Genomic DNA, 15,833 nt, shown 5'->3' on the forward strand with positions numbered 1-15,833 from the left:
GCATTCAGTGTTGTTGTAAACCTACCCAAGATTATGTCTCCTGACATTTGTATAATAATTTTGGAAGTACTCTGATTCCTCCCTCCTCTCCCTTGTCCTCTTAATAATTTAGGATCTTCCTTTACCAGTTTTCTGGCTAAGGCATGCACTGGACCTGAATCAATTTCTCTTGCATTGAAGGGCAGAAATCCTGTACTACCATACTTACTGAGTGGTTAAAAACAACACATACATTTTTCTGTACAGGCACATTCATATAACATTACAGTTCAAGCCCAATCTTCTTGCTTTATTTGAAAAATAAAAAGGGCTTACAAAACTATTTCTGTTTTGGTTCTATGGCTCTATTATTTGAGCCATTTCCTTCCACGTTTCTTTAGAGTCGTATCTTTAGCTATCTCACTTCAAACTTGTACAGTCTATTGAGATCAGTTAAGTTATTCTATCCATCGCCTAAACATCAACATGAATAGATGGCAAACACATCTCAAATGTTCATGTACACTAGCCCCAAGTCCACACCAGATGACTACATCCATTTCACTGGGCCACTAAGTTCTGTGGGCTTCCAATACAAGTTTATGTTTCAGAAACTGTAAATAAAACAGGTGACATGATTTGCATGATTAGTTAGTACATGGATGGAAAACATTGAGAGTAAGATCTTTGTGATTCCAAGGATTATTTTTATCATTTTAGTTTTGGGTTTGTTTGTGCTACATGTTATATACATATATCTGTTGTGCAGATTATCTAGGCATAGTGTCAGCAGATAATATATGCATAGATTCATCCGATATTTCACTTCTAATTTTATTCCTGACTTATGTGATGCCGCTTTTACAGACAAAGAGAAAAAAAGAAAATCTTAAAATATTGAAAGACATAAAAAATCACCCACAGCCAATAGCCTACAGAATAGCTACTTTTTTTTTAACAAATGAATCAGTGTTCAACAATAAAATCACTGACTGAAAACAAGACTTTCAGTAGTCTCTAATGACTGGAAACGCCTATAAGGCACCTGACAGCTAGTGACCATATAATCTTTGCAGTAAGCAAGACAATAAAGCTCTGAGCAGCATTCTAATTCATGAAAAGATCATTTTACTCAAACATATGTTTTTGAACACTAACGGGTACTGTATCTTCATTGATGGGCATAATTATAATTATCGGTCCACTTTAAGCAGAGTTTTAAACATGGGTTTACGTTTCTGATGGTGAAAAACAAGAAACAGAGAATATAAGAAAATTCTGAGCATCCAATAAACACCATCTCACTAGGAGCATCACTTCATGTCCTCATCATCTTAACCAGAGACAGCATGTTGCCATGCAACCCTCTGCAGATGCACGTCAAGCAAAAGAAACCACAGCCATGTGTGCCAAAGCCTACTGCTACCTTGTTAAAATAAAGAACAAGGTCTCCTAAAATGTAACCAAGATAAACACTTTTATATTAGCAAACACAAACAACCCCTGAAACTGACCACTACAAGCAAAACTCTACATGATCTGTTTTTTTTGCATTAAAAAACAAAAGAAGGTATAGCTGGCAACACTATAAAAAATCCACAGTGACCACATATAAGTGGCCAAAATGACCAGGCCCAGCTTGTTGTCACGGATTGTAGTCAATCAATGACAACAGCAAAACACAACATCCTCAACAGAACCCACATTCAGCATGCATTCACAAAAAACTGAACTCAAGGAATAAACTTTTTTCCTTTTTTATTTCCTTAAAAAACAAAAAACACACAAAAAAAATAAACTTGCATTGGTCCAGCTTGGTTACACCAAAGCCTCTGGTGATGCAGAAATTCCCTGTAGTAGTCTGTGCTACATACAGTAAACACTGGTCTCCTTTAGGTGCACTGATGGGGAGGGATGAAGAAGAGGGGGACGTCCCTCACTTGGCATCTCCACCATTTAGAGAACGTATGGTAGTTTTCTCAGTGAATATAAGGAATTATCTTATTAGATGAGGGCAGACAACACCTCGTATTCACAGATGAGGGAGGATAACACCATGCCTGCCTTGTTCAATCAGCGAACACCTCGTATTCACAGATGAGGGCGGATAACGTCACGCCTGCCTTGTCCAATCAGCGAACACCTCGTTTTCTCAGTAAATATAAGGAATTATCATATTAGATGAGGGCAGATAACACCTCATATTCACAGATGAGGGAGGATAACATCATGCCTGCCTTGTCCAATCAGCGAAAACCTTGTATTCACAGAAAATAAATACATAGCAATACAAAGTAATGTGCAGGAGCCGACAGGGGAGACATTTGTATTGTTTACATACAGGGCTCTCCCTCATCATTAACACTCAGCGACCGCCAGATACTGGCAGGGAATCAATGGCTGGGATCCAGTGATCGACAGCAGAAATGCAAAATCACATATATATACCCATGCCCTGCCACCCTGTAACAGTATTTCTGCTATAGGGCGGCGGGAAAGCAGATAAACAAAAACTTTGTGTATAGTTTGTAAATATATACTGTATATACATGGGGGCAGCTATTTTTGCATTAGAAAACATAAGACAAGAAGAAAGAGAGGTACAGTTTTTTTTTTTGCAAATGTATACTGTTGCTGCATATTCGGATATGCTGATAAATTATTTATGCAGACCTGTTACCTTATGGTTCACTTTAAGAAAAACGGCAGTTACAAACCTAGTATTTCTTCCCTCTGCTGACCGAACTACTAGTTGCCTTTGTCCATACAATATACAGTAGCAGAGCAAGTATATGAAACGGTGAAAATCACATCAAAGATTACTTTAAGGTTAACACTGCTATAAGAGAAAACCATGAGGTTGATTTACTAAAATTGACTGAAGAATGCAAAATCTAGTGCAGCTCTGCATAGAAACCAACCAGCTTACAGTTCTTTGTTACAAACACATCAATACAGATTCCATTGAGGTAAAGTGTAAAATATTTTTTCTAAAAGGCTACAAAAAAGCCCAAAACAAAACAAAAAAAAAAACACTTGCCTAATGGGAAAGAAAAGGATTTAGACAACACTTTTGGTTTTTTGTTTGTTTTTTTTCTTTAACAGGAAAGTAATAGTTTATTTGAAACATAATTACTAGGGTTTAGTCATTTTATGGAGGCATGTCAGGAGAGATTAGCCTTCATGGCACAAAAAACAAACAAACAGTCGTCATGCTTACCATGGGGTTGGAGTCTGCTATGAGATCACGCAGGGAATCCAGGAAGCCCTGATCCTCCACCATTTGTGCATTGATGTCATGAAGTTTGGCAACACACACTGCTGCTGTTTTACGCACATAGGGGTCTTCATCTTTCAGGCACTTACGCAAAGGCTCACAGAGATACTCTGTGATCTTATCCACGCGGATGCAACCCATTGTACGCACAGCCAATGCCCGGATAAGGGGATTGGGATCCTCACAGTCCTGAAAAAACATGTCATGTACCATCTTAGACATCAATCATAACAGAAAATGAGTTCCAGAGATAGTATTTACTGACTGTTTTATTGTATTAGAAATGTGAGCTTTTCAAACATGTTGGGTTTCTGTATGATGCTAGGTCTATAAAATTCAGAAAGTGCTAAAGATAAAAGGTCAGCAGTAAAGGAGATAGCATTTTAACCAAGCTAAAATGGCATTGCATACAAAATAACTAGGCATCCTTAGATCAAACAGTCCAACAGCACAAGAAAGGGAGACATCTACTCAGAAATCAACAAAATGTCATCACAGTATCAGCACAACACATGTTGTCATCATACCATCAAGACACTTTTTAAAACAAAGTGATTAAAACCAGATATTCCCCCACTAACAGGAAGGATATGTGCAGTCTGTAATACACACAGCATACTTGCATAAACGGATCTTAATGCATCCTCCCCTTTCCCCCCATGAAGACAAGACCTAAATCTGCAATGTCTCTGGAGCAGGGGTGGAGTGACAACTCATGGGGCCCTCGGGCAATAGGGGATCATGGGGCCCCTGTGTCCTTGCCCAAACTCAAAAAAGCCTATGAAAAAGGTAACAGGGGCATCTCATGGGGCCCCCTACTGACCCCGGGCCCTTGGGCAGTGCCCGAGTTTCCAAATGGTCAGTCCGCCCCTGCTCTGGAGTAAGGAATGGTATGGAAATCACTCAAAATGAGCATACCATCATCTTAAAATGCAACATGAAGAAATCAATTCACATGTACAATCTAAAAATGCTAATTTTTATGTGTTAATACAAAGACCCAGTACAAATTCATGATGTAGGCTGACCTCCCATTCTGGAAATGCTAGTTGCTTGGCTGTTATGCTTCAGTGCTTTGAGTCGCAAAGCAGATCTGCAGATCACAAATTCTGACTTTACAATCTGCACACCTTTTCTAGTTCATGGTCTCAAAATATATTTTAAAAAGCATGCAGGGATATACTTTGTAACAGATTTGAATGCATATATTTTCATTGTATAAGCTTTGACTACTTATGGACCACCCACCCGCAATGTACTGTGGATGAATGGACCATGTAGGCACATGTACTGGTACGTTGCTGCCTGCTTTCTGGTATAGGGCGCGCACATGTGCGCCCCCCCGACACTTGCTGTGATTGTACACAGAAGGAGTCTGTCAGCAGGTCCCAGTCAATTATTTATGGCTGGGACCTACTAATCAACTATGTGGAATCACAGTTCAGAGCCATGTGTTGAAAATCAACATAGAGCTCTGTACAGAGGGAATGATCTCTCAGTTTCTCGTTACTGCAAAGCAAAGTAGTAAAAGCAGCACATAATACACACATTACACATTGTTAAGCACACATTTAACCCCTAGATTGCCCTATGTTAAGAGTCATTAGTACAGTGACAATGTATAGTATTATCACTGATCACTGTATTAGTGTCACTGGAGATGTCAGCGGCAGTTAGTCAGTTCCCCTCAGCATCAGTGTGGTGGCAAATTTGACACTTTTTGCAGTCATATTATAGTTTGTTCATCACTACCAAGTGAATAAATGAATAAAAATTCCAATATAATGCCATAGTTTATAGACACTATAACTTTCACGCAAACCAATTAACCACTTGCCTATTGGGCACTTTTGCCCCCTTCGTGCCCAGGCCAATTTTCAGCTTTCAGGGCTGTTGCACTTTGAATGACAATTGCGAGGTTATGCAACATTGTACCCATATTAAATTTTTACCATTTTTTTTCACACAAATAGAGATTTCTTTTGGTGGTATTCGCCACTGGGGTTTTTTATTTTTTGCACTATAAACATAAAAAAAGAGCAAAAAATTAAAAAAAAAATTTTTTTTGTTTCTATTATAAAATTTTGCAAACAGGTAATTTTTCTCCTTCACTGATGTGTGTTGATGAGGCTGCACTGATAGGCATCACTGATGGGTACTGATAGGCAGCATTGATGGGCACAGATGAGGTGGCATGGATAGGCTGCACTCATGAGGTGGCACTGGTGGGCATTGATGAGGAGACACTGATGGGAACTGATAGGCGGCACTGATGGGAACTGATCGGCAGTGACTTTACTGATGGGATCAACTGCTTGGCAGCACTACTGATGATCAGTGCGGGTGTCCTCTGTGACATTTTCTGGTTATCAGCAGTACTTTCCTCACACTGTCACAGCATGAGGAAAGTGCTGCCGATAACTGGCAACTGTATTTACTTTGTGATCTGCTGTGTTATTGGACACAGCTGATCACGTGGTAAAAGGCCGCAGTGATTGGCCTTTTACCATGTCAAGTGATCAGCTGTGTCCGTAGGACACAGCGATCACTGACTGCACCGGGGACGCGCCGCTGGAGGCACGTTCTGGGAGGACGTCATAGGACGCCCTCCCAGAACTGGACAACAGTGCTGTAGCTGTCATTCGGCTATAGCGTGGTTGTAAAGTGGTTAATATACACTTATTGGGATCTTTTTACCAAACACATGTAGCAGAATACAGTTTGGTCTAAATTTATAAAGAAAATTTTATTTTTTATATTAGATAAGTTTTATAGCAGAAAGTAAAAAAATTTTCTTTTTTCAAACTTTTCAGTCTTTGAGGCTTTAAACTAGCTTGCTATCCACTTCCTACCCAGAACTGGTCTCAAAGTCTCTACTATAGAGGCTACAGGCTCACCCAAGCATTCATTAAAATGAAATAAGAACTAGTCCAACTCCCACTTGTAACATCATTTACTTTAAGGCCTCGTTCACACCATACGTGAAAAAACGAATGCGCAGATTTCACTTGCAGAGACATTAGTTTACATCAGTTTTTATGCGCACTACAATGAGTTTTATACACATTGCAGATTCCTGTGCAGAAACAATCTGCACGTGATACTAGTGTTGTGATGTGAACAGGACACTTGTAGAATGCATGCAGAAAAACTGATGTCTCTGCACCATGGTGTGAACGAGCCCTAACTGGACATGACAGTTTTTAGAATAATCCACTTTTCCTTCTGTTTTCGTGGCTTTCATGTTCCAGAACCACTGTCCACAAAAGAGAATACTTTAAAGTTCTGCTTCTCTAAGGTTCTGCTGGCTCTGCCCTTCTGGGGAAATAGTTCCAGCTTGCCCCAGAGGGCAATCACAGAGTAGGCCATTATATGCTTCCAAATAAGCCCCTGCTATCCCATTAGGGCAACAACCATCAGCCCTCTGCTCCTCTTGTTCTCCATAAACCTAAAGCTATAGGGACACCTACTGGCAATCCTAGAAATTGCACAACCCAAAAGGGGCATAAAAGGGATCCTATACCTACATGTTTGTTTTCCCCTCTTGACATAACACTGTGTTGCATGCATAAAAATAATCCAACTGCACATATTGCCAGTGCAAAATGAACACAGGACGGGACCAGGTTTGTGTGGATTAGCACTGTGGTGCAATTTTTTTTCAGGTTTACATTGCTTCAACCTCATGCAGAAAGTGCAAATATCCTCTCCAACAACCAATATATTAGTTGGTACCTGGGGAATTTTTTTTTAAACAGTCCAGAAGATTTGCTGTCCCAAGCACCTCTCCCTACCCCAAACTGAATCCTTCCCTACAGATGCTTATGCAGGCCATAGATGGGGAGAAAAAACGGCAGATTTTTCTTTTAAAAAACGAAAATTCGGTCGTTCAAGCTGCCGACGTTACCATCAATGGTAAAAAAAAATCGGCCGATTTTCATCCCTTCTACAGCTGGCAAAAAGTGTCCCTGCAGAGAGCTCCGCTATTTCTGACAGTTCCTTCACATTTACAGCGGTTGAAACATTGTATCTATTTGTTTCCATTTAGGATACAGATGTTTTTATTCGGAAACAAATAGATACAATGTTTCAACCGCTGTAAATGTCAAAGAACTGTCAGAGAACTGTCAGAAATAGCAGAGCTCTCTGCAGAGATACTTTTTGCTGGACTCGAATTCTTCTTATTTTCATCCTACTTCTTCTTCTTCTTCTTCATCCTCATCCTCTTCTTCTTCTTCATCCTCATCCTCTTCTTCTTCATCATCCTCATCCTCTTCTTCTTCTTCTTCATCCTCTTCTTCATCCTCATCCTCTTCTTCCTCATCCTCTTCTTCTTCATCCTCATCCTCTTCTTCTTCATCATCCTCCTCCTCCTCTTCTTCTTCTTCTTCATCCTCATCCTCTTCTTCTTCATCCTCCTCCTCTTCTTCTTCCTCATCCTCTTCTTCTTCTTCTTCATCATCCTCATCTTCTTCTTCTTCTTCTTCTTCTTCTTCTTCATCCTCCTCCTCCTCTTCTTCTTCATCCTCCTCCTCCTCTTCTTCTTCATCCTCCTCCTCCTCTTCTTCATCCTCCTCCTCCTCCTCTTCTTCTTCTTCTTCTTCATCCTCCTCCTCCTCTTCTTCCTCATCCTCTTCTTCTTCTTCTTCTTCTTCTTCTTCTTCTTCATCATCCTCATCTTCTTCTTCTTCATCCTCTTCTTCATCTTCATCCTCATCCTCTTCTTCTTCTTCATCCTCATCCTCTTCTTCTTCATCATCATCATCATCATCCTCTTCTTCATCAGCATCATCCTCATCCTCTTCTTCTTCATCCTCTTCTTCTTCTTCATCCTCATCTTCTTCTTCATCATCCTCATCCTCTTCTTCTTCTTCTTCATCCTCATCCTCCTCTTCTTCATCCTCTTCTTCCTCTTCTTCTTCTTCATCCTCTTCTTCATCCTCTTCCTCTTCTTCTTTTTCTTCTTTTTGTCTTCCTCTTGCAGGTCACTGCTCATGCGCAGATTTTTTATCGGTAAAAAATCGGCCGATTTGCCCACTAATTGCCGCGAAAATCGGCCGATCGGCAAAATCGGCCGATTTTTTTCCAACTTTACCGAAAAAAAAAAAACGCCCAAAATACCGAAAAACGGCCGACCAAATCGCCCACTAACGATCCGAAAATCGGCCGATTTTATTTTCGGCCGAAAAATCGGCCGATTTTCGACCCATCTATGGCCTGCATTAGTTTCCTCAGATGGTAGGGACTCTCGTGTTACTGACGTTCCAGCCAGAAACAAATCTTGTGATGGACTGCCCACACTTACTCGCAGAAGCAATGTCCCATTTGTTAGTAAGCAGGCCCAGCCAGCCCGGCACATGTAATTAGTGTAATTATAATATTTGGTATAAATAATGTAATTTAAGATTGGAAGGTATCTACAGTATTTTCTGTTTGCTAAACTAGTGTTCATAAGAAAATCCAGGCCATACATTTCTTTTTTTTGAAACAGCTGTTTAGGAAAATCAATTTTACATAATCAGGACACTAAGAGTCTTAAGTAGGATTAAACCCTCAGCGGTTTAAGCCTAAAATTGAGCACAATAAAATAAAGCATTCCTCAGGAAAATATACATTAAAATTCTTAGCCCAGCACTTGCAGTCTACAACTTTTAAAGAAGTATTAACCCAAACCCCAGCTTAACCTTTGCTGCCATTGTGTTATTTGCTGGGTGTCCAGTGCACCCCTATGTCTTTAAGGTGGGGTGGCATACCTGCCCTCAAACTATCAATTATATATGTGCTCCTACTATGGAGGTTCTCAAAATTCAGAATTAGGACTGCAGATGATACTGGGGTACCGTGACATGGCCTCTGCAGCTCATACATGTATTTGCCCATGTGTGCAAACTAAACCCCTGTTTTTAACGTGAACTGTGAAATAGGACAATTTTTTAAAAAACAACACACTTACTGGCTAGATCATCAGATGAACATAGAAGAAAGTAAGCCTAAAAAAGAAAACTAATACAGACAATTCATCTAAGAATTGGTAAGCTGCAATGAGTGAAACATTTACTAATGTTTGCTTTTGGCTTTAATGCTGCTTTAATGATGCTGACTCATACAGTCCCAGTGCTGCTTCCCTGAGCTTCCAGATTTCAAACGAAAGAGTTAACATTGAACAGTAAAGTCTCAAGTCAGTCTGTTAACTTGGAGAAGCAGAAGAGGGGAGGAGTAAGAAAACGCCTGGTTATCCTAGTCTATGGCGCTGTGTGTTTTTATGGATGCGAACTGTGTAGGAAGACACAACTCCTGTCCCTGCATGCAAGAGGGCTCCATAGGTTGCTGCAAGAAGAAGCCACCCTGAAATGGGAAACGTGGGATTATCAGTCAATGCACCAGTTTAAACTTGGACAAGTCATGGCACCAGTTTAAACTGGGACACAAAAGGATTAAAAGATAAAGAAACTGCTTACTCAGTAAGTGATTAAATCAGCCACTGAAAGTGCTTAAAAACTGAGGGTTTAATGACAAAAATACTCCACTGTCCTTCTCCACCTAAAATATATATTTCCTTTGTATGAACATATTAGGATTTTTTAGAAGCTAGAAGTTCTGCAACCTTCCTGAATGGTTATGACCAGCAAGATGTAATGCAGGAGCTTACCTTGACAAAACTGTTAACAGCCATTATAGCCATGTCAGGCTGACTCTTGGCATAATTCATGAGATAAAGATACACAAGTTTCTTAAGTTCCAGATTATCTGTCTGCATACAGTTTACTACATCAGGAAAAAGGGAACTGAAGAGAGAAAAGAAGAAAAATAATGATCACTGTTGTAAACCCAAAAAGCTCAAAGTACATGAAAACCCTAGCTAAATAACATTTTTTAACCACTTTTTTCATTCATTGTTGCATTTTTTTATGATGATAACAGTGGGATATGTTTGTACAATGAGCTCTCCCCAATCGGCCTCACAGACAACAGGAAAAAACCCAAGCAAACCAAGTCTGGTCTTCAGCCATCAAAGAAAATTATAGATATTGAATGGAAAAGGGGTAAACAAACAACATTTGTATCCTTGTCTTTGATATTCCCGTGATTTGTATAACTTATTTATCTATGCAGCATAAGTTAACCACTTGAGCTGTTTAGAAACAGACCTAGCACAACCCTTAAAGCAAAATGGAATATATATTTATTTGTAAGCAGAATGGCACTTCTTCTTATAGTATAATCCTATACCCATAGTTGATCCAGAGGAAGGCAAACAAAACCAGCAAAGCATGATCCAATTTGCTCCTGCAGGGGAAAGTGGCAATCTGATGTTCCCTGTATCAACTTTACCTATAAATGTTAATATCCAGTTATATTCTGTTTATCTGGGAAAGAATCCAGGACTTTTTTTAAAGCAATCCACTGAGCTGGCCAGAACCAACTCTTGAGGGAGTCTATTCCACATTTTCACAGCTCTCACTGTGAAGAAACCTTTCCATATTTGGAGAATAAATCTCTTTTCCTCCAGAAGTAAAGAATTGCAATTACATATTTATCAGTAATTGGATGTTCCCATCATAACTAAATCGTCAAGAATTGAACAATAGTAAACAGCCACAGATGACTTGAAAAAGGACCAAATTGCAACAAGAGGGGATGATAATGTAGCAAGGTTGCTGAATGAATGGGGGCCTTCAACAGCGCGTCACCACAAGACGTCTGTCCCAGGTGGAAGGGCAGAGGGCCGCACAGTGGGACCACAAAAGGGGCCAAAAGAGGCCAGGAACCTCCCAAGAATCAAAGCATACAGGATGTGCCCCGCTAATAACACTTCACTGTCATTAAGTTGTTACAGCCATGCAGCAAACTTTTAAAGCAAAACCCTTGTCAACAAAGTTAAACTGCGGGCACCCTGTAAATAAGGATGCTAAATACTCACCTCTCCAGCTGGTGGGAAGGCAAATCTTCACTTTGTACAAGATTTCCAGACACTGCTGCTAATGGACACTTCCAGATGTGTTTGACAGCATTTCCTTGCTGGCCGCTGCAATTTCCCCCATAATCCGTTGTGTTCTGTAGTGATTGGTGGCAGGAACTATGGCACCTAGTGAGGGACATGTTATGCAAAACACCCAAAACTGTCTGAAAGTGGTGGCACCTTGAGGGAATTGAAGATTTGTTTTCCCATTCCCTGGAGAGGGGAGTCTTTTTCTTCTTCTTTTACCATGAGCCATTAGTTTGTATGATGCTATCCTTTCTAAGAGCCTAACAATTCTCAGATAATGTCTGATGTAGACTGAACCTATAAATTAAGGCACATGTGGATTGTGATTTCATGTCTTAAGAATCTATTTGTTTCTAGCCATTTTATGGCTTGGAAGCAATTAAGCAAGTGTAGTACATACTGTACCATTACTGAAATACTGAAAAAGACTTCCTGTTACAGATCCATCTGCTGTAAATCTGCTGCAAAGGCACACTTGTAAATACCTCACATCCTTGCCCACAGTCATGGCAGCGATGACCTTTTTCACTGCTTCCTTGCGTTTCTCTTTCTTCTCATTGTTCAACTCGGCCTTCAGTTCAAAAATCTCTCCTGGAATCAGAGTAAAGTTATTAGAATAGGTAAAGTCAGATTTAAAGCAACCCTGTAACACACTGCAATACTTTACACCATTACCTGTTAAGAAGACACTGAATACTTACCTCTCCTGCTGTTGCACTGTTGAATGCTGCTGTTATCACCAGTGAGATCAATGCTCCTTAACCACTTGCCCTCCTCCTGAGGATTTACCCCCCTTCCTGACCAGGCCTTTTTTTGTGCTACATTACATTAACTGACAATTGCACGGTCATGCAACACTGCACCCAAATTAAATTTACGTCCTTTTTTCCCCCACAAATTGAGCTTTCTTTTGATGGTATTTGATCGCCTGTGCGTTTATTTTTCTGCGCTATAAAAATTAAAAAAAAACAAAAAAACAATTTTGGAAAAAAAAAACCCAATATGTTTTGACTTTTTGCTATTAAACATGTCCAGTAAAAAAATTAAAAAAATAAAAATTGATCATAAATCTACGCCAAAATGTATTCTGCTACATGTCTTTCCTAAAAAAAACAAATCACGATACCTGTAAATGAATTAGCTTACGTGAAAGTTATAGCATTTACAAATGGTGGTGTATATACTGAGATTTTTTTTTACTAGTAATGGCGGTGATCAGTGACTTATAGCTGGACTGCGGAGGACATTCTGACAATGGGGGAACTGACATCTCCAGTGACACCAATACAGTGATCAATGCTAAAAAAAAAAGCACTGACACTGTACTAATGGCACTGGACAGGAAGGTATTAACATGAGGGGCGATCAAGCAGTTAACTGTGTGCTGGAAGTGTTTTACTAGGGGTCATGTCAGTGTGCTTCACTGTAATCACACTACTTTGGATGGCTGTGCTGTACACAGCCATCCAAAACAGTGTGCCTGAGCTGACAGGGAGGAGAACTGTTAGTAAAAAAAAACGCTCTCCTCCCCGTTGAAAATCGCCGTCAGCCGGTGAGTAATTACCGGTTGGGATCTGGTGACTGACAGCCGCGAATGGCGGCGCGGGTAAGGTGCGCGCCCCCTTCCCGGTTATGCAAAATCACATATATACGTGATTTTGCGCACCCATGCCCCCCTGTAGCAGTGTTTCTGCTATAGGGCGGTCGGGAAGCGGTTAAATAGGCTGTTTCTCAGCAGACATTAAGGATCACTTCAAGTAATTGAAGCAGCATATAGCTTTGTGGACAACAAGAGAGCTAAAATGACAGTGTCTTCTTTAAGTGTATGGGCTTATTGTAATATACAGTAAGATCCATATATATTAGGACACAGGCACAATTTTAGATTTTTCAGGTATTTACCAAAACATATTCAAGCTATAGTTATATAATGGATATGGGCTGAAACTGCACACTCTCAGGTTTAATTTGAGGGTATGTACATCCAAATTGGAGGAAGGGTTTAGGAATTACAGCTCTTAAGATTAGCCATCCCCCCCTTTTTCAAGGGACCAAAAGTAATTGGACAATTGAATCAAAAGCTGTTTCATGGCCAGGTGTGGGCTACTCCTTCGTTATTTCTTTATCAATTAAGCAGGTAAAAGGTCTGGAGTTGATTCTAAGTGTGGTATTTACATTTGGAATCTATTGCTGTGAACCTACATCATGCGTTCAAAGGAGCTGTCCATGCAAGTGAAACCGCCCATTGTAAGACTTCAACAACGAAACATATCCATCAGAGAGATAGCAGCAACATTAGGAGTTGCCAAATCAACAGTTTGGCACATTCTGAGGAAAGAAGAATGCACTGGTGAGCTCATCAACATAAAAAGGCATGGCTGTCCATGGAAGATAGCAGTGGTGGATGATCGCAGGATATGGTAAAGAAAAACCCATTCACAACATCCAGACAACTGAAGGACACTCTCCAGGAGGTGGGCGTATTTAATTTATTTTTATTTATTTATTAGAGATACTTATATAGCGCCATCAATTTATACAGCGCTTTACATATATATTGTACATTCACATCAGTCCCTAACTCTCAAGGGGTGTACTATCTAACTTACATTCATATATACACATATTAGGGCCAATTTTAGACAGGATCCAATTAACCTACCAGCATGTCTTTGGAGTGTGGGAGGAAACCAGAGTACATAGAGGAAACCCAAGCAGGCACAGGGAGAACATGCAAACTGCAGGCAGGTGGTACCATGGTTGGGATTTGAACCAACGACCCTAGTACTGCCAGGTGGAAGTGCAAATCATTTAGCCACTGTGCTGCCCACTGTGCTGTATCATTGTCAAAATCTACAATCAAGAGAAGACTTCTCGAGAGCAAATACAGAGGGTTCACCACAAGGTGCAAACCATTCTTAAGCCTGAAGAATAGAAAAGCCAGATTAGATGTTGCCAAAAAAACATCTAAAAAAGTCAAACCAGTTCTGGAAAAGCATTCTTTGGATAAATGAAACTAAGAATAATCTGTACCAGAATGACGGGAAGAAGTGTGGAGAAGGCTTGAAACAGTTCATGATTCAAAGCACACAACGTCATTTGTAAAACATGGTGGAGGCAGTGTGATGGCATGGGCATGCATGGCTTCCAGTGGCACTGGGTCACTGGTGTTTATTGATAATGTGACAGAAGCAGTCAGATGAATTCTGCAGTGTTTAGAGATATACTGTTAGCCCAGATTCAGCCAAATGCAGCAAAGTTGATTGGATGGCGCTTCACAGTACAGATGGACAATGATCCAAAACACACTGCAAAAGCAACCCAGGAGCTTTTGAAGGAAAAGCAGTGAAATACTCTGCAATGGCCGAGTCAATCACCTGATCTCAATCCAATTGAGCATGCATTTCACTTGCTGAAGGCAAAACTAAAAGATAGAAAGACCCTCAAACAAAGAACAACTGAAGACAGCTGCAGTTAGAGCTTAGAGCCTGGCAAAGCATCAGAAAGTTGGAAACCCATTCTTTAGTAATGTCCATGGTTTCCCTTGAAAATGGAGGAACTGTGTATAAAGATGGTTGCAGTTCCTAAAATTTGTACTTGATATTTATGTTTAACCCCTTGAATTAAAGCTGACAGTCTGCAGTTCAAATTCATTTGGATTGTTTCATTTTCTTTTTTTCTGGTGGCATACAGTGCCAAAAGTATGAAAATTGTGCCTGTGTCCAAATATATATGGACCTAACTGTATTTCAGTAAGCAATAAGATAGGGTAATGCAAGTGAGAGAGTCCAAACAGCACCTGAGTGGGTAGTAGTACAGGGCTTGAAAAAGCCACTCGCCAAATGCGAGGAGAAATTCCTGTGTGGCGAGCGGCGAGCACATGATGGATGGAGTGGCTGCAACTGCGCTCCAAGCCTTATTGTGAAGCCGAGTTCCGGCTTTCAACTTCCGGTTTCTTCGGCAACGCTAATACACTGGCAGCACCGCTGAGGGGACAGGTGCAGGAGAAGTCCGCTCTCCTCCACTGAGAGGAGACACCCTCTCCACCGCCGCGGGGGACTCGAGGAGAGGTCCGCTCTCCACCGCCGCGGGGGACACAAGGAGAGGCCCGCTCTGCACCGCCTTGGGGGACCATGAAGTATTTTTGGGTATGGTCTGTGGAAATTTTGTTCTGTTTATGTATGGTTATTTGTACATTCTTTGTGTACGGTTAGAGGTCCATCCTCTACTCCTACAGTTTTTATAAAGTTTAAATCTATTATTAAACACCCTATTGTACATGTTGTATAGCTTCAAGTAGTTCCTGAAAACTTGCATAGTGCTTTCTCTTGGTGTCTGTACTCAATACGGTAATAATAATATGCCACATTAGCCATAGATAGTAGAAAGGATGTGAAAATGTAAGCAACACCTTTTTGCTAGCTAACCTAATATACTATAGTGTAAGCTTTTTAGAATACCGAGCTGTCTTCACCAGACATATAGTATATGCAACAAATGGTCACAAGGGGATGCCTCTGGCAGTCTGTGTCTATGGATAGACCTTACATCCAGTTATTAACACGTTGTGTCCTTTTTTTAATACTTTAA

The 15,833-nt window shown here is 40.4% G+C and overlaps 1 protein-coding gene across 2 annotated transcripts in view; it reads right to left on the bottom strand.

Annotated features, from left to right (window-relative positions):
* AP2B1 (adaptor related protein complex 2 subunit beta 1) overlaps positions 1-15,833 on the bottom strand; it is a 148,455-nt gene that overhangs the window by 120,059 nt on the left and 12,563 nt on the right. For both annotated transcript variants that reach the window (XM_089676606.1, XM_089676605.1), the window contains exons 3-5: positions 11,729-11,834; positions 9,906-10,041; positions 3,200-3,445 (exon numbers count right to left, since the gene is read on the bottom strand). In XM_089676606.1, the coding sequence (XP_089532732.1) occupies positions 3,200-3,445; positions 9,906-10,041; positions 11,729-11,834 (488 nt within the window). The remainder of the gene's footprint in view (positions 1-3,199; positions 3,446-9,905; positions 10,042-11,728; positions 11,835-15,833) is intronic.

This window comes from Staurois parvus, unplaced genomic scaffold (genome assembly GCF_062004578.1).
Source record: "Staurois parvus isolate SC_StPar_1 unplaced genomic scaffold, SC_StPar_1.0 ptg000172l, whole genome shotgun sequence".
In the NCBI taxonomy this organism is placed as follows: Eukaryota; Metazoa; Chordata; class Amphibia; order Anura; family Ranidae; genus Staurois; species Staurois parvus.